This window comes from Pristiophorus japonicus, chromosome 23 (assembly GCF_044704955.1).
Source record: "Pristiophorus japonicus isolate sPriJap1 chromosome 23, sPriJap1.hap1, whole genome shotgun sequence".
Taxonomy (NCBI): domain Eukaryota; kingdom Metazoa; phylum Chordata; class Chondrichthyes; family Pristiophoridae; genus Pristiophorus; species Pristiophorus japonicus.
Window position 1 is genome coordinate 12,471,762 of NC_091999.1, and position 24,481 is coordinate 12,496,242.

The 24,481-nt window shown below is 48.4% G+C and overlaps 1 protein-coding gene across 1 annotated transcript; it reads right to left on the reverse strand.

Moving 5' to 3' along the window:
• Positions 1 to 4,428: 4,428 nt before the first annotated feature.
• Positions 4,429 to 6,163, reverse strand: LOC139235623 (zinc finger protein 229-like). Its single transcript, XM_070866666.1, has one exon. It carries the CDS (start codon positions 6,006 to 6,008, stop codon positions 4,830 to 4,832), a length of 1,179 nt encoding a protein of 392 aa, XP_070722767.1. The 5' UTR covers positions 6,009 to 6,163; the 3' UTR covers positions 4,429 to 4,829.
• Positions 6,164 to 24,481: the final 18,318 nt, after the last annotated feature.

A 24,481-nucleotide genomic window follows, 5' to 3' on the forward strand; every position in this document is an offset into this window, starting at 1 on the left:
TGCTGTGCACAAATTGGCATTTCCCACATTACAACAGTGACTACACTCCCAAAGTACTTCATTAGCTGTAAAGCGCTTTGAGATGTCCGGTGGTCGTGAACGGCGCTATATAAATCCAAGTCTTTCTTTAATGTCTCCTTGTTATCAATGTCTTTTTAACTTTTAATAAACTGCAAGTGTTTTTACTCTGTGTCCAAGAACTCATTCTTCAGGCATAAAGGCATGAAAATATACATTTCTAACACACGGATAGGGGAGCAGTGCCTCAGACACTGAAAGCAAAGGGAGAGAAGAATCATCTCTTTCACGGAGAGGGATATTTACAAAAGGCTTTGAATTAGGACAGCACTGAGGCGGTGTGCCAGACACACGGGAGGGTGGATGGGTCGGGTAAAAACGGTACACTAGGCAGTTACTCCCCTGTCCGAATCAGCAGTGTGGATTATCGGGCTCTGACGTAAAGCAGGTCTTTACTGAGTTCCAGCAACACTCACGGCCTGCGGGATACCCCACAGTAATAAAACACTGAGCGGTGGGCAGGGAGGGGAGTCGTGATAGAACACAAGGACATAAGAAATAGGAGCAGGAGTCGGCCATTCGGCCCCTCGAGCCTGCTCCGTCATTCAATATCAGGGCTGGTCTGATAATGGACTCAGCTCCACTTCCCCGCCCGCTCCCCATAACCCTTCACACCCTTATCATTCAAACATTGGTCTATCTCCACCTTAAATATATTCAATGACCCAGCCTCCACAGCTCTCTGGGGCAGAGAATTCCACAGATTTACAACCCTCAAAGAGAAGAAATTCCTCCTCATCTCAGTTTTAAATGGGCGGCCCCTTATTCTGAAACTATGTCCCCTAGTTCTAGATTCTCCCACGAAGGGAAACATCCTCTCTGCATCCACCCTGTCAAGCCCCCTCAGAATCTTACATATTTCAATAAGATCACCTCTCATTCTTCTAAACTCCAATGAGTACAGGCCCAACCTGCTCAACCTTTCCTCATGAGACAACCCCTTCATCTCAGGAAGCAACACAGTGAACTTTCTCTGAACTGCGTCCAATGCAATAATATCCCTCCTCAAATAAGGAGATCAAAACTGTACGCAGTACTCCAGGAAGCTACAATCTCTCCACAGCCACCCATCTGCTCATCTCGGTCTTTATTAAAATATTGGCAGTGGAGGAGCTCCAATGTGTGTGACACAGACCCAGCGCAGACGCATCAAGCACATGGCACAAACCTGTCCCGGACACTCGCAGTCCCTCAAGGATCGGCGTCTGAGGAGAAGCCGATCAGTTTACCGCATCATCTTTGAGTTTAAAGTTACGCTCATCGAAGTGATGGATATCACAAAGAGAGAATGGGGTATTTTACCAGTGAGCACCGAGTGTCCCATCAAACACTCCCAGGGCAAGTCCAGCACGGGGTTAGATACAGAGTAAAGCTCCCTCTACACTGTCCCATCAAACACTCCCAGGACAGGTACAGGGGGTTAGATACAGAGTAAAGCTCCCTCTACACTGTCCCATCAAACACTCCCAGGGCAGGTACAGCACGGGGTTAGATACAGAATAAAGCTCCCTCTACACTGTCCCATCAAACACTCCCAGGGCAGGTACTGGGGGTTAGATACAGAGTAAAGCTCCCTCTACACTGTCCCATCAAACACTCCCAGGGCAGGTCCAGCACGGGGTTAGATACAGAGTAAAGCTCCCTCTACACTGTCCCATCAAACACTCCCAGGGCAGGTCCAGCACGGGGTTAGATACAGAGTAAAGCTCCCTCTACACTGTCCCATCAAACACTCCCAGGGCAGGTACAGCACGGGGTTAGATACAGAGTAAAGCTCCCTCTACACTGTCTGGAGTGTAACAAAATACAAATATTGGAGACGCAGGAAATCTTAAACAGAAACAATCAGCACACCTGGCAACATCTGTAATGAACAGAAAAAGGTATAGCCCTTAAATGGGATGTGTAAAAGGCTAATAAAAGGCTGACAGATAGATTTTTGATATAAACCAACCCCAGTCACTGACACCAATCCCCTCCTGTCTGATATAAACCCACCCCACAGTCACTGACACCAATCCCCTCCTGTCTGATATAAACCCACCCCACAGTCACTGACACCAATACAAAACATAAGATTTAGGATCAGGTGCAAGCTATATGCCCTCTCGAGCCTGCTCCACTATTTAATAAGATCATAGCTGATCACTGACTTTAACTCCACTTTCCCGCCCAATCCCCATATCCCTTGGTTCCTCTACAGACAAAAAATCTATCGATCTCAGCATTGAATATACTCAAAGATTCAGAATTCACAGCCTTCTGGGGCAGAGAATTCCAAAGATTCACAATCCTCAATGCAGAAGTTCCCCTCATCTCAATCTTTAATGGCCAACCCCTTAGCCGGAGACTGTGCCCCCGAGTTCTAGACTCTCCAGCCAGGGTAATATCCTCCCGACATCTACTCTGTCAACCCCCTTCAGAATATTGTATGTTTCAATGAGATCCCCTCTCATTCTTCTAAACTCCAGAGTATAGGCCCATTCTACACAATCTCTCATCATAAGACAGTCCTCTCATCCAAGAGATCAATATGATGAACCTCCGTCTGGGCCTGTATTCACTGGAGTTTAGAAGGATGAGAGGGGATCTCATAGAAACATATAAAATTCTGACGGGACTGGACAGGTTAGATGCGGGAAGAATGTTTCCGATGTTGGGGAAGTCCAGAAGCAGGGGACATAGTCTAAGGATAAGGGGTGAGCCATTTAGGACTGAGATGAGGAGAAACTTCTTCACTCAAGAGTTGTTAACCTGTGGAATTCCCTGCCGCAGAGAGTTGTTGATGCCAGTTCATTGGATATATTCAAGAAGGAGTTAGATATGGCCCTTACGGCTAAAGGAATCAAGGGGTATGGAGAGAAAGCAGGAAAGGGGTACTGAGGTGAATGACCAGCCATGATCTTATTGAATGGTGGTGCAGGCTCAAAGGGCCGAATGGCCTACTCCTGCACCTATTTTCTATGTTTCTATGTTGCATCGCCTCCAGGGCAAGTATATCCTCGACAGCTGTGGCTCAGTGGGCAGCACTCTCACCTCTGAGTCAGAAGGTTGTGGGTTCAAGTCCCACCACAGGGACTTGAGCACATAAAACTGGGCTGACACTCCAGTGCAGTGCTGAGGTACTGCTGCACTGTCAGAGATGCCATCTTTCGGATGAGACGTTAAACCGAGGCCCCTTCTGCCCTCTCAGGTGAAAGTAAAAGATCCCATGGCACTATTTCGAAGAGGAGTAGGGAGTTATCCCCGGGGTCCTGGGGCCAATATTTATCCCTCAATCAACAAAACAAAAACAGATTATCTGGTCATTATCACATTGCTGTGAGTGGGAGCTTGCTGTGTGCAAATTGGATGCCATGTTTCCCACATTGCAACAGTGACTACACTGCAAAAGTACTTTGTTGGTTGTAAAGCACTTTGAAATGTCCAGTGGTCATGAAAGGTGCTATATAAATGTAAATCTTTCTTTCTTTTCCTTGGCTATGGAGACCACCACTGTACAGTAATCCAGGTGTGGTCTCACCAAGGCCCTGTACAGTTGTAGCAAGACTTCCTTACTCTTGTACTCCAATCCTCTCGCAATAAAGGCCAACATGCTTGCAGTACTTGCACGCTAACTCTCGGTTTCTTGTACTAGGACGCCCAAGTCTCTCTGAACACCAACATTTAATAGGTTCTCACTATTTAAAAAAATATTCTGATTTTCCTATTGAAGTATTTCCTCACAGTATGCTCCATCTGCCATCTTATTGCCCACTCACGTAACCTGTCTATATTGCTTTGCGTCCGCCTCAAAGCTTATTTTCCCACCTACCTTTGTAACATCAGCAAACTTGGATACATTACATTTGGTCCCTTCATCTAGGTCAGTAGTATAGATTGTAAATAGCTGAGGCCCCGGCACTGATCCCTGCAGCACCCACTAGTTACAGCCTGCCAACCTGAAAGTGACCCATTTATCCTTGCCCTCTGTATTCTGTCCATTAACCAATCCTCTATCCATGCGAATACATTACCCCCAACCCCATGTGCCCTCACCTTGCATAACATCCTATAATATGGCACCATATCAAATGTCTTTTAGACATCCAAATATATTACATCCACTGGTTCCTGGTAGTTACATCAAAACACAGTAATACATTTGTCAAACACGGTTTCCATTTCATAAAACCATACCTCACTCGGCCTAATCATATTATGATTTTCTAAATGCCCTCCACCAATCTCCTTGTGTCGGATATAAACCAACCCCACAGTCACTGACACCAATCCCCTCCTGTCTGATATAAACCCACCCCACAGTCACTGACACCAATCCCCTCCTGTCTGATATAAACCAACCCCAGTCACTGACACCAATCTCCTCCTGTCTGATATAAACCAACCCCACAGTCACTGACACCAATCTCCTCCTGTCTGATATAAACCCACCCCAGTCACTGACACCAATCTCCGTGTCGGATATAAACCAACCCCACAGTCACTGACACCAATCCCCTCCTGTCTGATATAAACCAGGAAACGGTAGTGGAAAAGGTTGTGAATACTGGGAGTTAACTAAAATTCTCAAAACTGAGCTGGTAGATTTTTTTTTGGGGGGGGGGGCGGTGTAATGGTGTCAAGGACAAGATCAACGATCAAAGGCGGGTCAATGGATTGGAGGCAGAGATCAGCCATGATCTAATTGAATGACGGAACAGGCTCGAAGGGCTACATTGTCTCCTCTTCCTATTAACCAACGCCTGCAGTCACTTGTGACCTCGCTGGTGAGCCAGCAGGCTAGATGATGGGGTGAATCCCTTCCTAAAGTCGGAGCAGGGGAACGACCTCTTCCCAGTGTGAGTGCGTTGGCATCTTGTCACATCATTACTTCTTTTAGAGCTCTTCGCACAGTCAGAATTTTTAAAAGGTCTCTTATCAGAGTGAACAAGTTGGTGAGCAGTGAGGTTGGACGACTGCGTGAATCCCTTCCCACACACGGAGCAGGTGAACGGCCTCTCCCCGGTGTGAACGCGTTGGTGTCTGAGAAGGTGAGCTGAGTGAATGAATCCCTTCCCACACACGGAGCATGTGAATGGCCTCTCCTCGGTGTGAGTGCATGTGTGTGTCAGCAGATCCTTTGTGCCGTTAAAGCTCTTCCCGCAGTCCGAAGATTGAAACGGTTGCTTATTGCTGTGAAGTCGCCGGTGTGTCAGAAGACTGGTTGAAACAGTGAATCCTTTCCCACACGTGGAGCAAGCAAACGGCCGCTCCCCAGTGTGAATGTGCTGGTGTGTCAGAAGGTGGGTTAACTGAGTGAATCCCTTCCCACACTCGGAGCAGGTGAACGGTCTCTCCCCGGTGTGAACTCGCTGGTGTGTCAGCAGGTTGGATGAACTGATGAATCCCTTCCCACACACAGAGCAGGTGAACGGTCTCTCCCCAGTGTGAATGCGCTGGTGGGTCAGATAGTGGGATAACTGAGTAAATCTCTTGCCACACACTGAGCAGCTGAACGGCCTCTCTCCACTGTGCAGACGCTGGTGTGTCAGCATGTTGGCTGAACTGGTGAATCCCTTGCCACACATGGAGCAACTGAAAGGCCTCTCCCCGGTGTGAACTCGCTGGTGTGTCAGCAGGGTGGATGACTGAGTGAATCCCTTCCCACACAAGGAGCAGGTGAACGGCCTCTCCCCGGTGTGAATCCACTGGTGTGTCAGCATATTGGACAGCCGAGCGAATCCCTTCCCACACACAGAGCAGTTGAACGGCCTCTCCCCAGTGTGAACTCGCTGGTGTGTCAACAGGTGGGATGACTGAGTGAATCCCTTCCCGCACTCTGAGCAGGTGAACGGCCTCTCCCCAGTGTGACAGCGACGATGAATTTCTAGCAGGGACGGGTAATTGAATCTCTTCCCACAGTCCCCACATTTACACGGTTTCTCCATGCTTCGGGTATCCTTGTGTCTCTCCAGGTTGGATGATCAGGTGAAGCCTCGTCCACACACACAGCACGTTTACAGTTTCTCCCCGCTGTGAATGGTGCGATGTTTTTTCAGGCTGTGTAACTGGTTAAAGCTCTTTCCACAGTCAATGCACTGGAACACTCTCACTCGGCTGTGTGTGCTCCAGTGCTTTTCCAGTCACACTGATATTTGAAATCTTTTCCCACAGACAGAACAGACGAACATTTTTCCTTCCACATTCAAAGGTCAATGGTATTCGTGATGTTTGGTTTGAGCTTCCTGTCTGCAAATCCTCCCCTTCTAATACCCTGTAAAAGGAGTTTGCAAAGGTCGTCACTATAAATGCAGGATAGAAATTCAGAACAAACAATTCTAGTTTCTATGGAACAATCTATCCTCGCTCATTCTTGCCCAGTTGTAAATCCACCGTCCCACACACTCACCCTCACCCTCCATTCTCACACTAATGTTCAAACTCCCGATCCTCACTGCTCTTTGTGTCCAAACTTGCTGGTTCCTCTTCAGGATACAGACAACTGCAATTTTCCCTCCGGGCTGCTAGGCCTATTATATATATCCTATATTACTAGACTAAAAATATGTGTGAAATAATATAAATCAGCACTACGCTCAATGGGCCAAATGGCCTCCTTCTGTGCTGTAACTATTTTATGATTCTATGTCCTATATTACTCAACTAAAACTATGTATAGTATACATTGCTTATATTGCTAGACTTGAAATAATTTATAATGTATATGCAGTACTATATTACTAAGCTAGAATTAAAAAGCAATGTATTTACAATACTGTATTACCAGAATAGAAATATACAGGTACTCCACAAATAATATCTAATATCTGGTGTACACTAGAAATATTTATTAAATGTCAGCCATCAACGGGGGAAACCATCCTTTTAATCATGAACAATTGAAAGGACAGCTTCGAGATCTCTGCATTCCTCTAATTCTACCCTCCTTGATTATAATCGCTCAACCATCGGTGGTCGTGCCTTCTGTTGCCTGGGCCCCAAGCTCAAACTCCCTCCCTAAACCTCTCCCCCTCTCTACCTCTCGTTCCTCCTTCAAGACATAAGAACACAAGAAATAGGAGGAGTCGGCCATTCAGCCCCTCGAGCCTGGTTCACCATTCAATGAAATCATGGCTGGCTGATCTGATCGCAGCCTCAACACTTCCCCGCCGCTCCCCATAACCTTGACACCCCTATCATTCAAAAATCTGTCCATCTCCACCGTAAATATATTCAATGACCCTCCTTAAAACCTACCTCTTTGACCAAGCTTTTGGTCACCTGCCCTAATTCTTACTTATGCCCTCGGTGTAATTTATTTATCTTGTAACACTCCTGTGATGTGCCTTAGGACATTTCACAACATTAAAAGGCGCTATATGAATACAAGTTGTTGCTTTTAGCCTCACAAATGAATCTGTATAGTATACTACTAGACTTGAAATAATTTATAATATATGTGCAATACTATATTACTAAGCTAGAATTAAAAAGTAATGTATTTAGAATACATTATCAGACTAGAAATATACAGACCCACAAATAATATCTAATATCTAGTGTACTATAATACTCGACTAGAAACAACATATACACTTTATTACTATACCACAACTAATATCTACTCTACAATAACACTAGAAATATCTATGCACCATATTACTATAGTATAGAAACCGTTCCTTTAATTGTGAATAGGAAGGACACCATCTTTTTTTTAGCCTCACAAATAAATCTGTGGAGCTGAGGGAGCAATCCTGTTAACTACAGACTCCAGAGAGAGAGAGAGAGAGAGAAGGCAGCCCGGCCCTCCCTCCCTTTCAGAAGCCTCCACCCTCTCTAGGTTCACTTCCCTTCCCTTCAATTCCTGCAACTAACAATTTAAAGGCTGAGGGGAGAAATTAGTGGGTTTGGTGGGGGAGGGAAGGAAAGCGATTTACTCACTGATGTCTGAGCCACAGCACAGAGGAGCAGCAGCATTCAGAGCCTGTGCTAAATCTGCATTCAAAGTCAGAGACTGAATAGGCTTTTTACTGAGCAGCGAGCAACTTGCATCAAACGCCTGCCCCACATCCGCAGGAGACAATGAGGGTTGTTGCAAGTCCTCGGCCCCGCCCCCCTGGGCTATTTCCCCGCGCTCTGATTGGTTGGAGGAACCCCCCACCCTCCAGGCCCTCCCATTGGTCGGCAGCTCACGCGGGCGAGCTGGCGTCACAATAGGGTGGGGGCGGGGCCACGAGCCCCAGAAAAAAAATTACAATCATTAAAAAGTGACTTGTGCCTCTCACGACCACCAGACGTGCTTTACAGCCAATTTTGGAGTGCAGTCACTGTTGTAATGTGGGAAACGCCAATTTGTGCACAGCAAGCTCCCACACACAGCAACGTGATAATGACCAGATAATCTGTCTTTTTTTTGGTTTGTGAGATAAATATTGGCCCCAGGACACCGGGGATAACTCCCCTGCTCTTCTTCGAAATAGTGCCATGGGATCTTTTACATCCACCTGAGAGAGCAGACGGGGCCTCGGTTTAACGTCTCATCCGAAAGACGGTCCCTCCGACAGTGCAGCGCTCCCTCAGCACTGCACTGAAGTGCCAGCCGAAATTTATGTGCTCAAGACCCTGGAGTGGGACTTGAACCCACAACCTTCTGACTCAGAGGCGAGAGTGCTACCCACTGAGACACTGCTGACACTGTTCAATCCTGGCCCATACTCAGTGTTTACAAACCCAACCACCCGCCCCCCCCCGCTTTATTCAGAGACTCTAACCACCTCTCCTTGATAGTCAACGGTATTACCATCGCCAAATCCCCCACCATCAACATCCTGAGGGTTACCATTGACCAGAAACTTAACTGGACCAGCCACATAAATACTGTGGCTACAACAGCAGGTCAGAGGCTGGGTAATCTGCAGCGCGTGTCTCACCTCCTGACTTCCCAAAGCCTTTCCACCATCTACAAGGCACAAGTCAGGAGTGTGATGGAATACTCTCCACTTGCCTGGATGATTCAAGAAGCTCGACACCATCCAAAACAAAGCAGCCCACTTGATCTGCACCCCATCCACCACCTTCAAAACTCTCTCCCTCCACCACCGGCGCACCATGGCTGCAATGTGTACCATCTACAAGATGCACTGCAGCAACTCACCAAGGCTTCTTCGGCAGCACCTCCCAAACCCGCGACCTCTACCACCGAGAAGGACAAGGGCAGCAGGCGCATGGGAACACCACCACCTCCACGTTCCCCTCCCAGTCACACACCATCCTGACTTGGAAATATATTGGCCGTTCCTTCATCGTCGCTGGGTCAAAATCCTGGAACTCCCTCCCTAATAGCACTGTGAGAGAACCTTCACCACACGGACTGCAGCGGTTCAAGAAGGCGTCTCACCACCACCTTCTCAAGGGCAATTAGGGATGGGCAATAAATGCTGAGCCTTGCCAGCAATGCCCACATTGCGGAATGAATTAAAAAAAATAAAACCCCACCCTGGTTTATCGAGGCTCTGTGTCTCCACAGGCAATAGCGAGTCCTTCACATACGCACTGGGTGCTGCTAATAAGAGAGATAGGGCGTATTCCCAGCTGTGGGGGATTCTGGGTTAGGATGGGCACCATTGGAGCCCAGCAGGGAGTCATGGAATGGTTACAGCACAAGACGAGGCCATTCAGCCACTTCAGCCTGTTACACAGGAACAGGAAGTGCCCATTCAGCTCTTTTAGCCTGTTACATAGGAACAGGAGGAGGCCATTCAGCCCCTAGGGCCTGTTACACAAGAGCAGGATGAGGCCATTCAGCCTCTTCAGCCTGCAATTATATTTCCTTCGGGTACTCATCCGATTCCCTTTTAAAAGCTATGGTGGAATCTGTTATATATGTAAACCTGCAAATACCTTGTTTAACCACCAGAGGGCTCATCCCCTGGAATCCCAAGGGATCCCACAATCAGGATGGAGAGGCACGCTGGAGACCTGCAATAAAAGACTAAGGTCACACTTTACTTTGAGCTCACAGTATCCAGTCAGACTCTTCATTCATACATAACAAGTGGCGACGAGATACAGATGACAAACCCAACGATGCAGAAAACAGTGGGCATCCCGGAGAAATTCTCAGAGGGAGATGATTGGGAAACCTTCGTGGAGCGACTCGACGAATACTTCGTGGCCAATGAGCTGGAAGGAGAAGCGAATGCTGCAAAACGAAGGGCGATCCTCCTCACTGTCTGTGGGGCACCGACGTATGGCCTCATGAAAAACCTGCTTGTTCCAGCGAAACCCACAGAGAAATCATACGATGATTTGTGCACACTGGTCTGGGAGCATCTGAACCCGAAGGAAAACATTCTGATGGCGAAGTACCGGTTCTACACCTACAAAAGGTCTGAAGGCCAGGAAGTGGCGAGTTATGTCACAAAGCAGGACATTGCGAATTTGAAGGACATTTGGAGCACATGCTCAGAGACTTTTTCATACTTGGCATTGGCCATGAAGTGATACTTCGCAAACTTTTGACTGTGGAGACCCCAACCTTGAGTAAGGCCATAGCGATAGCCCAGGCGTTCATTGCCACCAGTGATAAAACTAAGCAAATCTCTCAGCACACGAGTGCTGCTACAAGTACTGTGAACAAAATGATGTTGTTTACAAATCGCAACGTACAATGCAGGCCCCACATGCCTGCAGCTACACGTCCGCAGATGTCTCAGAATCCACCATCAAGGATGATGAATGCAAGGCCTTTAACACCTTGTTGGCACAGAGGGGGTGATCATCATTTCCATTCATGCTGCTTCAAAGGGTATGTTTGCAAGGGCTGTGGAACAATGGGACACCTCCAACGTATGTGCAGGCGAGCTACAAATCCTGTTAATCCTGCAAACCACCATGTTGCAGAGGAGGACAGATCCACGGCGGATCACGATGAACCAGAGCTTCGGACCGAGGAGGCAGAGGCATGGGGTGCACACATTTACCACAAAGTGTCCCCCGATAATGCTGAAGGTTGAATTAAATGGACTCCCGGTGTCAATGGAGCTGGACACGGGTGCGAGCCAGTCCATTATGAGCAAAAAGACTTTCGACAAATTGTGGTGCAGCAAGGCCTCAAGGCCAGTCTTGACTCCCATTCGCACGAAACTGAAAACTTACACAAAGGAACTGATTCCCGTAATCGGCAGTACTACTGTAAAGTCTCCTACGATGGAGCGGTGCACAAGCTACCACTCCGGGTGGTACCGGGCTGCTCGGCAGAAGCTGGCTGGGAAAGATACGCTGGAACTGGGACGACGTCCGAGCGCTCTCATCTGCTGACGACACTTCGTGTGCCCAAGTCTTAAACAAGTTCCCTTCGCTGTTTGAACCAGGCATCGGGAAGTTCCAAGGAGCAAAAGTGCAGATCCACATAATTACGGGGGCGCGACCCATCCATCACAAGGTGAGAGCAGTACCGTACATGATGAGAGAAAGGGTAGAGATCGAGCTAGACCAGCTGCAAAGAGAGGGCATCATTTCGCCGATCGAATTCAACAAGTGGGCCAGTCCAATTGTTCCAGTCCTCAAGGGAGACGGCACCGTCAGAATCTGTGGTGATTACAAAGTAACTATCAATCGTTTCTCCCTGCAGGATCAATACCCACTACCAAAGACTGCCGATCTTTTTGCTACGCTGGCGGGAGGAAAGAAGTTCACGAAGCTGGACTTGACCTCGGCCTGCATGACGCAGGAGCTGGAGGAATCATCGAAGGGCCTCACCTGCATCAACACGCACAAAGGTCTCTTCATTTATAACAAATGCCCATTAGGAATTCCATCAGCTGCGGTGATATTCCAGAGAAACATGGAAAGCTTACTAAAGTCAGTCCCATGCACCGAGGTCTTCCAGGACGACATCTTGGTTACAGTCGAGCATCTGCAGAACCTGGAGGAGGTTCTTAGTCGACTCAACTACGTGGGGCTCAGGTTAAAACGCTCGAAGTACGTTTTCCTGGTACCTGAAGTGGAGTTCCTGGGGAGAAGAATCGCGGCGGGCGGCATCAGGCCCACCGATTCAAAGACAGAGGCAACGAGAACACACAGAACGTGACGGAGCTGCGGTCGTTTCTAGGACTTCTGAACTATTTTGGTAACTTCTTACCGGGTCTCAGCACACTGTTAGAACCACTGCACGCTTTACTTTGTAAAGGAGACGAATGGGTATGGGGCAAAAGCCAAGAAAATGCTTTTGTAAAAGCTAGAAAATTGTTATGCTCAAACAAATTGCTTGTGTTGTATGATCCATTTAAGAGCTTGGTACTAGCATATGATGCGTCGTCGTACGGCATCGGGTGTGTATTGCAACAAGCGAATGAATCTGGGAAATTGCAACCGGTTGCTTATGCATCCAGAAGTCTGCCTAAGGCTGAGAGAGCCTACAGCATGATTGAAAAAGAAGCGTTAGCGTGTGTCAATGGGGTAAAGAAAATGCATCAATATCTATTTGGGCTAAAATTTGAATTGGAAACTGACCATAATCCACTAATATCCCTGTTTTCCAAGAGTAAGGGGATAAATACGAATGCATCGGCCCACATCCAGAGATGGGTACTCATGGGGCAAAGGTGCAGATCCACTTGGTCCCAGAGGCATGACCCATTCACTACAAGGCACGAGTGGTACCTCACATGATGAGGGAGAGAGTGGAAATCGAGCTGGACAGGCTGCAATGCGAGGGCATCATCTCCCCAGTGGCCAGCCCGATTGTTCCAGTACTCAAACGTGATGACACGGTCAGGATTTGCGGCGATTATAAAGTAACTATTAATCATTTCTCGCTACAGGACCAATACCCGCTACCTAAGGCAGATGACCTATTTGCAATGCTGGCAGGAGGCAAGACATTCACCAAGCTCGACCTGACTTCAGCCTACATGACGCAGGAGCTGGAGGAGTCTTCGAAGGGCCTCACCTGCATCAACACGCACGAGGGACTGTTCATCTACAAGAGATGCCCGTTTGGAATTCGGTCGGCTGCAGCGATCTTCCAGAGAAACATGGAGAGCCTACTCAAGTCAGTACCACACATGATGGTCTTTCAGGACGACATATTGGTCATGGGTCGGGACACTGCCGAGCACCTACAAAACCTGGAGGAGGTCCTCCAGCGACTGGATCGCGTAGGGCTACGGCTGAAGAGGTCGAAATGGCAACAGAAGTGGAGTTTTTGGGGAGAAAGATCGCGGCAGATGGCATTCAGCCCACAGACGCCAAGACAGAATCTATCAGGAACGCGCCCAGGCCACAGAATGTCACGGAGCTGCAGTCGTTCCTGGGACTCCTCAACTATTTTGGTAAATTCCCACTGAGATTAAGCACCCTTTTAAAGCTCCTACATGTGTTATTGCACAAAGGTGAGAATTGGGTATGGGGAAAAACCCAAGTAATTGCTTTTGAGAAAGCCAGAAATATTTTATGCTCCAACAAGCTGCTTGCATTGTATAACCCGTGTAAAAGACTTATGCTAGCATGTGACGCATTGTCATACAGAGTCGGGTGTGTATTACAACAAGCTAACGTTGCGGGGAAGTTGCAATCTGTCACCTCTGCTTCCAGGAGCTTGTCTAAGGCCGAGAGGGCCGACAGCGTGATTGAGAAAGAGGCGTTAGAGTGTGTGTTCGGGGTAAAGAAAATGCATCAGTACCTGTCTGGCCTCAAATTTTAGCTGGAAACCGATCACAAGCCCCTCACATCCCTGTTCACTGAAAACAAGGGGATAAATACTAATGCCTCAGCCCGCATACAAAGGTGGGCACTCGCGCTATCACCGTATAACTATACCATCCGCCACAGGCCAGGCACCGAGAACTGTGCAGATGCTCTCTGTCGGCTACCATTGCCCACCACGGGGGTGGAAATGGCGCAGCCTGCAGACTTGTTGATGGTCATGGAAGCATTTGAAAATTATAAATCACCTGTCACGGTCCGCCAGATTAGGACTTGGACCAGCCAAGATCCTCTGCTGTCCCTAGTAAAAAACTGTGTACTGAATGGGAGCTGGGCCAGCATCCCTGTTAAAATGCAAGAGCCAATCAAGCCGTTCCAGCGGCGAAAGGACAAGCTGTCCATTCAGGCAGACTGCCTGTTGTGGGTAACCGCGTAGTGCTACCAAAAAAGGGCAGGGAGACGTTCATCTCGGATCTCCACAGCACACACCTGGGTATAGTAATGATGAAAGCGATAGCCAGATCCCACGTGTGGTGGCCCGGTATCGACTCTGACGTATGACAATGCAGCGTATGTGCTCAGTTGAGCAACGCGCCCAGAGAGGCACCACTAAGTTTGTGGTCCTGGCCCTCCAGACCATGGTCGAGGATCCATGTTGACTATGCGGGCCCGTTTCTCGGTAAAATGTTCATGGTGGTGGTGGATGCTTTTTCAAAATGGATTGAATGTGAAATAATGTCAGGAAGCACCACCACCGCCACCATTGAAAGCCTGAGGGCCATGTTTGCCACCCACGGCCTGCCTGACAACGGGCCATGTTTCGCCAGTGCCGAATTTAAAGAATTCATGACCCGCAATGGGATCAAACATGTCACCTCAGTCCCGCAGAGCGGGCAGTACAAACCATCAAATAGAGCCTTAAACAAGTCACAGAAGGCTCACTCCAAACCCACCTGTCCCGAGTACTGCTCAGCTACCGCACGAGACCCCACTCGTTCACAGGGGTGCCCCCGGCTGAGCTACTCATGAAAAGGACACTTAAAACCAGACTCTCGCTGGTTCACCCCAACCTGCATGATCAGGTAGAGAGCAGGCGGCAGCAACAAAATGTAAACGATAGTCGCGCCACTGTGTCACGGGAAATTGATCTGAATGACCCTGCGTATGTGCTAAACTATGGACATGATCCCAAGTGGATTGTGGGCACGGTGATAGCTAAAGACGGGAGTGGGGTGTTTGTAGTCAAACTAGACAATGAACAAATTTGCAGAAAGCACCTGGACCAAACGAGGCTGGGGTTCACAGACTGCCCTGAACAACCCACAGCAGACACCACCTTTTACGAGCCCACAACCCAAAGGATCAACGACACCACGCCGGACCAGGAAATCAAACCCATCACGCCCAACAGCCCAGCAAGGCCAGGCTCACCTAGCAGCCCTGCAGGGCCAACAACACGCCAGCCCAGCGAGGGCACAGCCAACACACCAGAACAGACATTTGTACCGAGGCGGTTCACCAGGGAAAGAAAGGCTCCCGACCGCCTCACCTTGTAAATAGTTTTCACTTTGACTTTGGTGGGGGCAGTGATGTTGTGTATCTGTAAAGCATGCACTCCCATGTTCTGCCACCAGGGAGCTCATCCCCTGAAATCCCAAGGGATCCCAGCATCCCTTGGGAGCACTGCATATAAGCCGGCCCCTAAAGCCTGTTCCTCACTCTGGAGTGTCTTATTAAAGATTGAGGTCACTGTTACTTTAATCTCCCCGTGTGCAGCCTCATCTGTGTTAGGAACACAATAGAAAGAATGTGCATTTAATGAAACAATATTTAATGCACCAACTGGGGTTCAGATGGGAGGGCAGGTGGGGGGGTCACAGCCATGATGCTCACCATGTGCTGGAGGAGGAGAAGGAGAGCTCCAGTCGTCGCTGAAAGAGGAGGTCACCTGTGGGGAAGGAGAGTTCCAGCCGTCGTCGAGAAGCAAAGGTCTGCCACCGCTGGAGGAGTTGTAGGCCCTCATCTCTCTCATCTGGAGAGAGGAGAGCGTGCTGGGAGATCTCAGAGATGCAGTGATTGTGACCATCTTTAAAAAAGGGGACAAGTCCGACTGTGGCAACTACAGAGGAATCTCCCTGCTATCAGCCACTGGGAAAGTTGTTGCTAGAGTCCTCCTCAACCGTCTTCTCCCTGTGGCCGAGGAGCTCCTCCCGGAGTCACAATGCGGATTTCATCCCCTACGGGGTACAACGGACATGATTTTTGCAGCACGACAGCTGCAGGAAAAATGCAGGGAACAGCACCAGCCCTTATACATGGCCTTCTTCGACCTTACAAAGGCCTTTGACACTGTCAACCGCGAGGGCCTACGGAGCGTCCTCGTCCGTTTCGGATGCCTCCGAAAGTTCGTCAACATCCTTCGCCTGCTCCACGACGACATGCAGGCCGTGATCCTTACCAACGGATCCATTACAGACCCAATCCACGTCCAGACTGGGGTCAAACAGGGCTGCATCATCGCCCCAACCCTCTTCTCAATCTTCCTCGCTAGCATGCTCCACCTCACAGCCGACAAGCTCCCCGCAGGAGTGGAACTAAAGTACAGAACCACTGGGAAGCAGTTCAATCTTTGCCATCTCCAGGCCAGGTCCAAGACCACGCCAACCTCTGTTGTCGAGCTACAGTACACGGACGACGCCTGCGACTGCACGCATACATACAATGAACTCCAGGACATAGTCGACGTATTTATTGAGGTGTACAAAAGCACGGGCCTTACGCTAAACATCAGCAAGACAAAGGTCCTCCACCAGCCTGTCCTTACCGCACAGCACTGTCCCCCAGTCAGCAAGGTCCACGGCGCGCCCCTGGACAACGTGGACCTCTTCCCATATCTCAGGGGCCTCCTATCAACAAGTGCAGGCATTGACGACGAGATCCAACACTGCCTCCAGTACGCCAGTGCAGCCTTCGGCCGCCTGAGGAAAAGAGTGTTTGACAACCAGTCCCTCAAAACGGCCACCAAGCTCATGGTCTACAGGGCTGTAGTAATACCTGCCCTCCTGTATGGCTCAGATACATGGACCATGTACAGTAGGCGCCTCAAGTTGCTGGAGAAATACCACCAACGATGTCTCTGCAAGATCCAGAAATCCTCTGGGAGGACAGAAGCACCAACATTAGCGTCCTCGACCAGGCCAACATCCCCAGCATCGAAGCACTGATCACACTCGACCAGCTCCGCCGGGCAGGCCACATAGTCCGCATGGCAGACACGAGACTCCCAGAGCAAGCGCTCTACTCTGACCTCTTTCACGGGAACGAGCCAAAGGTGGGCAGAGGAAACGTTTCAAGGACACCCTCAAAGCCTCCCTGATAAAATGCAACATCCCCACTGACACCTGGGAGTCCCTGGCCAAAGACCGCCCTAAGTGGAGGAAATGCATCCGGGAGGGCGCTGAGCTCCTCGAGTCTCGTCGCCGAGAGCATGCAGAAAACAAGCGCAGGCAGCGGAAGGAGCGTGTGGCAAACCAGACTCCCCACCCACCCTTTCCTTCAACCACTGTCTGTCCCACCTGTGACAGGGATTGTGGTTCTCGTATTGGACTGTTCAGCCACCTAAGGACTCATGCTAAGAGTGGAAGCAAGTCTTCCTCGATTCCGGGGGACTGCCTATGATGATGATGATGATGATTTAATGCACTGCCCATTCATTCCATTTCCTTTCAAATGCTGCCACTCAGCCCTTTGAATGCATCGTGAATTCTGCAGTGGAGCATCAGGCCCGCCATTCACAAATAAAAATCCACCCAGCCCGTGATTGATGTGGACATTGCACCAATAGGGAGGCAGAAAGGTGACTCAGAGGCCCTCCATTTGGTGGGGGATTGATCCTCCAACCAATCGAGACGCGGGAAGGGGGCGGGACCGCAGCCCATTGTGACGCAGCTCCCCGGGGGCGGGGTCAGTGTCTTTGTCCAAAGTGCATGTTGTGCAGCCGGACCCGGGAGCAGAGCTCCAGAGTGGCTGCTGTGGACAAAATCACTGGGGCCTGGAGCCTTGTGTACCTCTTGTTTCTCTGGTTGTTTTTGATCCTCAAGTAATTGAAAAGAAAATCATTTTCTGTTTCATTTATAAATTTGAGGTTTCTGGGGGGAGGTTTGTCAGCAAAATATTTGATTTTGCTGAGGTTTTAAAAGAATAGGCACTGGAAGGAAGGCTCTTAAAGGGACAGCGAGACCCTTTAAAATAATTGGCAAAAGAGCCAGAAAGAACGACTTGTATTTATATAAAGCCATTGACGCAGTGAAACGTCCCAAGGCGCTTCACAGGATAAAAATTTGACATCGAGACGCATAAGTAGAAATTAGCGCAGGAGTTTGGTCACAGAGGTAGGTTTTAAGCAGCGTCTTGAAGGAGGAAAGAGAGGTAGAGAGGCGGAGAGGTTTAGAAAGGAAGTTCTAGAGCTTGGGGCCCAGAAGGTACTGCCACCAATGGTGGAGCGATTATAATCAGGGATGCTCAGGAGGAGAATTAGAGGAGCACCGACATCTCAGCGGGGTTGTGGGACTGGAGGAGATTACAGAGATAGGGAGGTGCGAGGCCATGGAGGGATTTGAAAATAAGGATGAGAATTTTGAAATCAAGGCGTTGCTTAACCGGGAGCCAATGTAACTCAGTGAGCACAGGGAGTGCGGGACTTGGTGCGAGTTAGGACACGGACAGCCGAGTTTTGGGTGACCTCAAGTTTACGTAGGGTAGAATGTGGGAGGCCAGCCAGGAGTGCGTTGGAATAGTCAAGTCTAGAGGTAACAAAGACATGGATGAGGGCTTCAGCAGCGGGTGAAATTAAATGGTGGAGCAGGCCCGAGGGGCCAAATGGCCTACTCCTGCTCCTATTTCTTATGTTCTTATGAGCTGAAGCAGGGGCGGAGACGGGCGAAGTTACGGAGGTGGAATTAGGCAGTTTTAGTTATGTCGCGGATATGTTGCCGGAAGCTCATTTCAGAGTCAAATATGACGGCAAGGTTTCGAACAGTCTGGTTCAGCCTCAGGCAGGAGTTGGGGCGAGGGATGGAGTCAGTGTCTAGGGAACGGAGTTTGTGCCGGGGACCAAGGACAATGGCTTCGGTCTTCCCAATATTCAATTGGAGAAAATTTCTGCTCATCCGGAACTGGATGTGGGACAAGCAGTCTGACAATTTAACAACTTCACAAACCATGCACAGAGAAAGAATGTGCCATTCATGAAACAATATTTAATGCACCGCCCATTCTTTCCATTTCGTCTCAAATGCTGCCACTCAGCCCTTTGAATGCATCGTGATTTTCAACAGCGTTTCCCCACTGGAACATCAGGCCCGCCATTCACAAATAAAAATCCACCCAGCCCATGATTGATACCAATAGGGAGACAGAAAGGTGGCCCGGAGCCCCTCCATTGGGTAGGGAATTTGTCCTCCAACCAATCAGGACGCGGGAAGGGGGCAGAACCGGAGTCGATTGTCATGCACTCAAGTGGGGCGCAGTCAGTGTCTCTCTGTCCAAAGTGCATGTTACATAAGAACATAAGAACATAAGAAATAGGAACAGGAGTAGGCCATACTGCCCCTCGAGCCTGCTCAGCCATTCAATGAGGTCATGGCTGATCTGATCATGGACTTATCTCCACTTCCCTGCCCGTTTCCCATAACCCCTTATCGTTTAAGAAACTGTCTATTTCTGTCTTAAATTTATTCAGTGCCCCAGCTTCCACAGCTCTCTGAGGCAGCGAATTCCACAGATTCACAACCCTCTGAGAGAAGAACTTTCTCCTCATCTCAGTTTTAAATGGGCGGCCCCTTATTCTAAGATCATGGCCTCTAGTTCTAGTCTCCCCCATCAGTGGAAACATCCTCTCTGCATCCTCCTCATAATCTTATACGTTTCGATAAGATCACCTCTCATTCTTCTGAATTCCAATGACTAGAGGCCCAACCTACTCAACCTTTCCTCATAAGTCAACCCCCTCATCCCCAGAATCAACAAAGTGAACCTTCTCTGAACTGCCTTCAAAGCAAGTATATCCTTTCGTAAATATGGAAACCAAAACTGTTGTGCAGCCGGAGCCGGGATCAGAGCTCAGGAGTGGCTGATGTGGACAAAATCACTGGGGTCCGGAGCCTTGTGCACTATCTGTCTCTCTGGTTGCTTTTGATCCTCAAGTAATTGAAAATAAAATCATTTTCTGTTTAATTTATAAATTTGAGGTTTTTGGAGGGAGTCAGTAAAATATTTGATTTTGCTGGGGTTTTTAATGAATAGATTTAGGCACTGGAAGGTGGGGGGGGGCCGGGGGGGGAACAGGCTCTTAAAGGGACTGCGAGACCCTTTAAAATAATTGTAAAAAGAGCCAGAAAGAAAGACTTGTATTTATATAAAGCCATTCACGTAGTGAAACGTCCCAAGAAGCATCACAGGATAAAAGTTTGACATATTATCTGAATGGCGGCAGATTGGGAAAAGGGGGATGCAACGAGACCTGGTCCATCAGTCATTGAAAGTTGGCATGCAGGTACAGCAGGCGGTGAAGAAAGCAAATGGTATGTTGGCCTTCATAGCGAGAGGATTTGAGTATAGGAGCAGGGAAGTCTTACTGCAGTTGTACAGGGCCTTAGTGAGGCCTCACCTGGAGTATTGTGTTCAGATTTGGTCTCCTAATCTGAGGAAGGACGTTCTTGCTATTGAGGGAGTGCAGCGAAGGTTCACCAGACTGATTCCCGGGATGGCAGGACTGACATATGAGGAGAGACTGGATCAACTGGGCCTTTATACACTGGAGTTTAGAAGGATGAGAGGGGATCTCATAGAAACATATAAAATTCTACATGATTGGACAGGTTAGATGCAGGAAGAATGCTCCCGATGTTGGGGATGTCCAGAACCAGGGGACTCAGTCAAAGGTTAAGGGGTAAGCCGTTTAGGACTGAGATGAGGAGAAACTTCTTCACTCAGAGAGTTGTTAACCTGTGGAATTCCCTACTACAAAGAGTCGTTCATGCCAGTTCATTGGATATATTCAAGAGGGAGTTAGATATGGCCCTTATGCCTAAAGGGATCAAGGGGTATGGAGAGAAAGCAGGAAAGGGGTACTGAGGTGAATGATCAGCCAAGATTTTATTGAATGGTGGTGCAGGCTCGAAAGGCCAGATGGCCCACTCCTGCACCTATTTTCTATGTTTTCTATGACATGGAGCTGCTTGGTCAAAGAGGTAGGTTTTAAGGAGCGTCTTGAAGGAGGAAAGAGAGGTAGAGAGGCAGAGAGGTTGAGGGAGAGAGTTCCAGAGCTTGGGGTCCAGGCAACAGAAGGCACGGCCACCAATGGTGGAGCGATTATAATCAGGGATGCTCAAGAGGGCAGAATTAGAGGAGCGCTGAGGGGGGTTGTGGGGCTGGAGGAGATTACAGAGATAGGGAGGGGCGAGGCCTTGGAGGGATTTGAAAATAAGAATGAGAATTTTGAAATCAAGGCGTTGCTTAACCGGGAGCCAATGTAAGTCAGTGAGCACAGGGGTGATGGGTGAGCAGGACTTGGTGCGAGTTAGGACACGGACAGCCGAGTTTTGGGTGACCTCAAGTTTACGTAGGGTAGAATGTGGGAGGCCGGCCAGGAGTGCGTTGGAATAGTCAAGTCTAGAGGTAACAAAGGCATGGATGAGGGCTTCAGCAGCGGGTGAAATTAAATAGTGGAGCAGGCCCGAGGGGCCAAATGGCCTACTCCTGCTCCTATTTCTTATGTTCTTATGAGCTGAAGCAGGGGCGGAGACAGGCGAAGTTACGGAGATGGAATTAGGCAGTTTTAGTTATGTCGCGGATATGTTGCCGGAAGCTCATTTCAGGGTCAAATATGACAGCAAGGTTTCAAACAGTCTGGTTCAGCCTCAGACAGGAGTTGGGGAGAGGGACGGAGTCAGTGTCGAGGGAACGGAGTTTGTGACGGGGACCAAAGACAACGACTTCGGTCTTCCCAATATTCAATTGGAGAAAATTTCTGCTCACCCCGAACTGGATGTTGGTCAAGCACTCTGACAATTTAACAACTTCACAAACCATGCACAAAGAATGTGCTATTAATGAAACAATATAAAATGCACCGTCCACTCATCCCGTTTCGTCTCAAATGCTGCCACTCAGCCCTTTGAATGCATCGTGATTTCCCCAGTGGAGCATCAGGCCCGCCATTCACAAATAAAAATCCACCCAGCCCATGATTGACGTGGGCATTGCACCAATAGGGAGGCAGAAAGGTGGCCCGGAGGACTTGCATTGCGTGGGGGATTGATCCTCCAACCAATCGGGATGCGGAAAGAGGGCGGGACCGCAGCCCATTGTGACGCAACACCCCGGGGGCGGGGTCAGTGTCTCTGTCCAAAGTGCATGTTGTGCAACCAGAGCCGGGAGCAGAGCTCCGGAGTGGCTGATGTGGACAAAGTCACTGGGGTCTGGAGTCTGGTGCACCTCCTGTTTCTCTGGTTGCTTTTGATCCTCACGTAATTGAAAAGAAAATCATTTTCTGTTTCATTTATAAATTTGAGGTTTCTGGAAATTGGTTTGTCAGTAAAATATTTGATTTTGCTGGGGTTCTAAAAGAATAGCTGTCGGCACTGGAAGGAAGGCTCTGAAAGGGACAGCGAGCCCTTTTAAAATAATTGGCAAACGAGTCAGAAAGAAAGCTTTGTGTTTATTTGGCCATAGTGGACTGGAAATAGCTACTTGTGAGTAAATCAGTGTTGGAACAGTGGGGGGCATTCAAGGAGGAGATCCGGAAGGTTCAGGCCAAACATGTGCCCTTAAAGAAAAAGGTTGGGATAACAATTCTAGAGCCCCCTGGATGTCCAGGGACTTACAGGGGAGGATAAAGAAAAAAAGGGACTCTTATGTCATATACCAATGGCTAAATACTATATAATCTTTCGAGGAATATGGAAAGTTAAGAGGCAAAATTAAAAAGGATATTAGGAATGCTAAGAGAGAGCATGAGAAATTCTTGGCCAGTAAAATTAAGGAAAACCTTAAGATGTTCTATAAATATATTAAGAGTAAGAGGGTAACTAAAGAAAGAGTAGGGGACCATGAGTGGAGGCGGAAGATGTTGGTAAGGTTCTTAACAAATACTTTGCATCTGTTTTCACAAAGGAAAGGGGCAATGCAGATACTGATATCGAGGAGGAGTGTGAAATTCTGGATGAAATAAATATAGTGAGAGAGGAAGTATTAAGGGCTTTGAAAGTAGATAAGTTCCCAGGCTGTTGAGCGAAATAAAAGAGGCCTTGACCATCATTTTCCAGTCCTCTTCGGATCTGGGCATGGTGCCAGAGGATTGGAGTGCTAATGTAGTACCTTTGTTTAAGAAGGGAGAAAGGGACAGGCCGAGTAATTACAGGCCTGTCAGCCTAACCTCAGTGGTGGGAAAATTACTGGAAAAAATCCTGAAAGACAGGATAAATCTACATTTGGAAAAGCAAGGATTAATTAGGGACAGTCAGTACAGATTTGTTAAGGGAAGATCATGTTTGACTAACTTGATTGAATTTTTTGAGGAGGTAACCAAGAGTGTCAATGAGGGTAGTGTTGTGTTTCTAACACAGATGAGACTGCACACAAGGAGTTTAAAGTAACAGTGACCTCAGTCTTTATTAAGACACTTCAGAGTGAGGAACAGGCCTTAGGGGCCGGCTTATATACAGTGCTCCCAAAGGATGCTGGGATCCCTTGGGACTTCAGGAGATGCACTTCCTGGTGGCGGAACATGGGAATGCATGCTTTACAGATACACAACAGGTAATGCGTACGATATAGCTTTTGATAAGGTCCCACATGATAGACTGGTCATGAAGGTTAAAGCCCATGGGATCCAGGGCAAAGTGGCAAGTTGGATCCAAAATTGGCTTGGAGATAGGAAGCAAAGGTTAATGGTTGATGGATGTTTTTGTGATTGGAAGGATGTTTCCAGTGGGGTTCCGCAGGGCTCAGTACTGGGTCCCTTGCTTTTTGTGGTATATATCAATGATTTAGATTTGAATATAGGGAGTATGATTAAGAAGTTTGCAGATGATACTAAAATTGGCTGTGTGGTTGATAATGAAGAGGAAAGTCATGGGCTGCAGGAGGATATCAATCTACTGGTCAGGTGGGCAGAACAGTGGCGAATGGAATTTAATTCAGGGAAGTGTGAGGTGATGCACTTTGGGAGGGCTAATAAGGAAAGGGTATACACATTAAGCGGTGGGCCACTTAATAGTGTAGATGAACAAAGGGACCTTGGAGTGCTTGTCCACAGATCCCTGAAAGTCGCAGGCCAGGTGGTTAAGAAGGCATACGGAATGCTTGCCTTTATTGGCCAAGGCATAGACTATAAGAGCAGGGAGGTTATGCTTAAGTTTTATAATACTTTGGTTCGGCCACAGCTGGAGTATTGCATGTAGTTCTGGTCGCCGTATTATAGGAAGGACGTGATTGCACTAGAGAGGGTGCAGAGGAGATTTACTAGGATGCTGCCTGGAATGGAGAATCTTAGTTACGAGGACAGATTGGATAGGCTGGGTTTGTTCTCATTGGAACAGAGGAGGTTGAGAGGAGACCTCATTGAGGTATACAAAATATTGAGGGGCCTGGACATAGTGGATAGTAAGGGCTTATTTCCATTGGTGGAGAGGTCTATTACGAGTGGGCA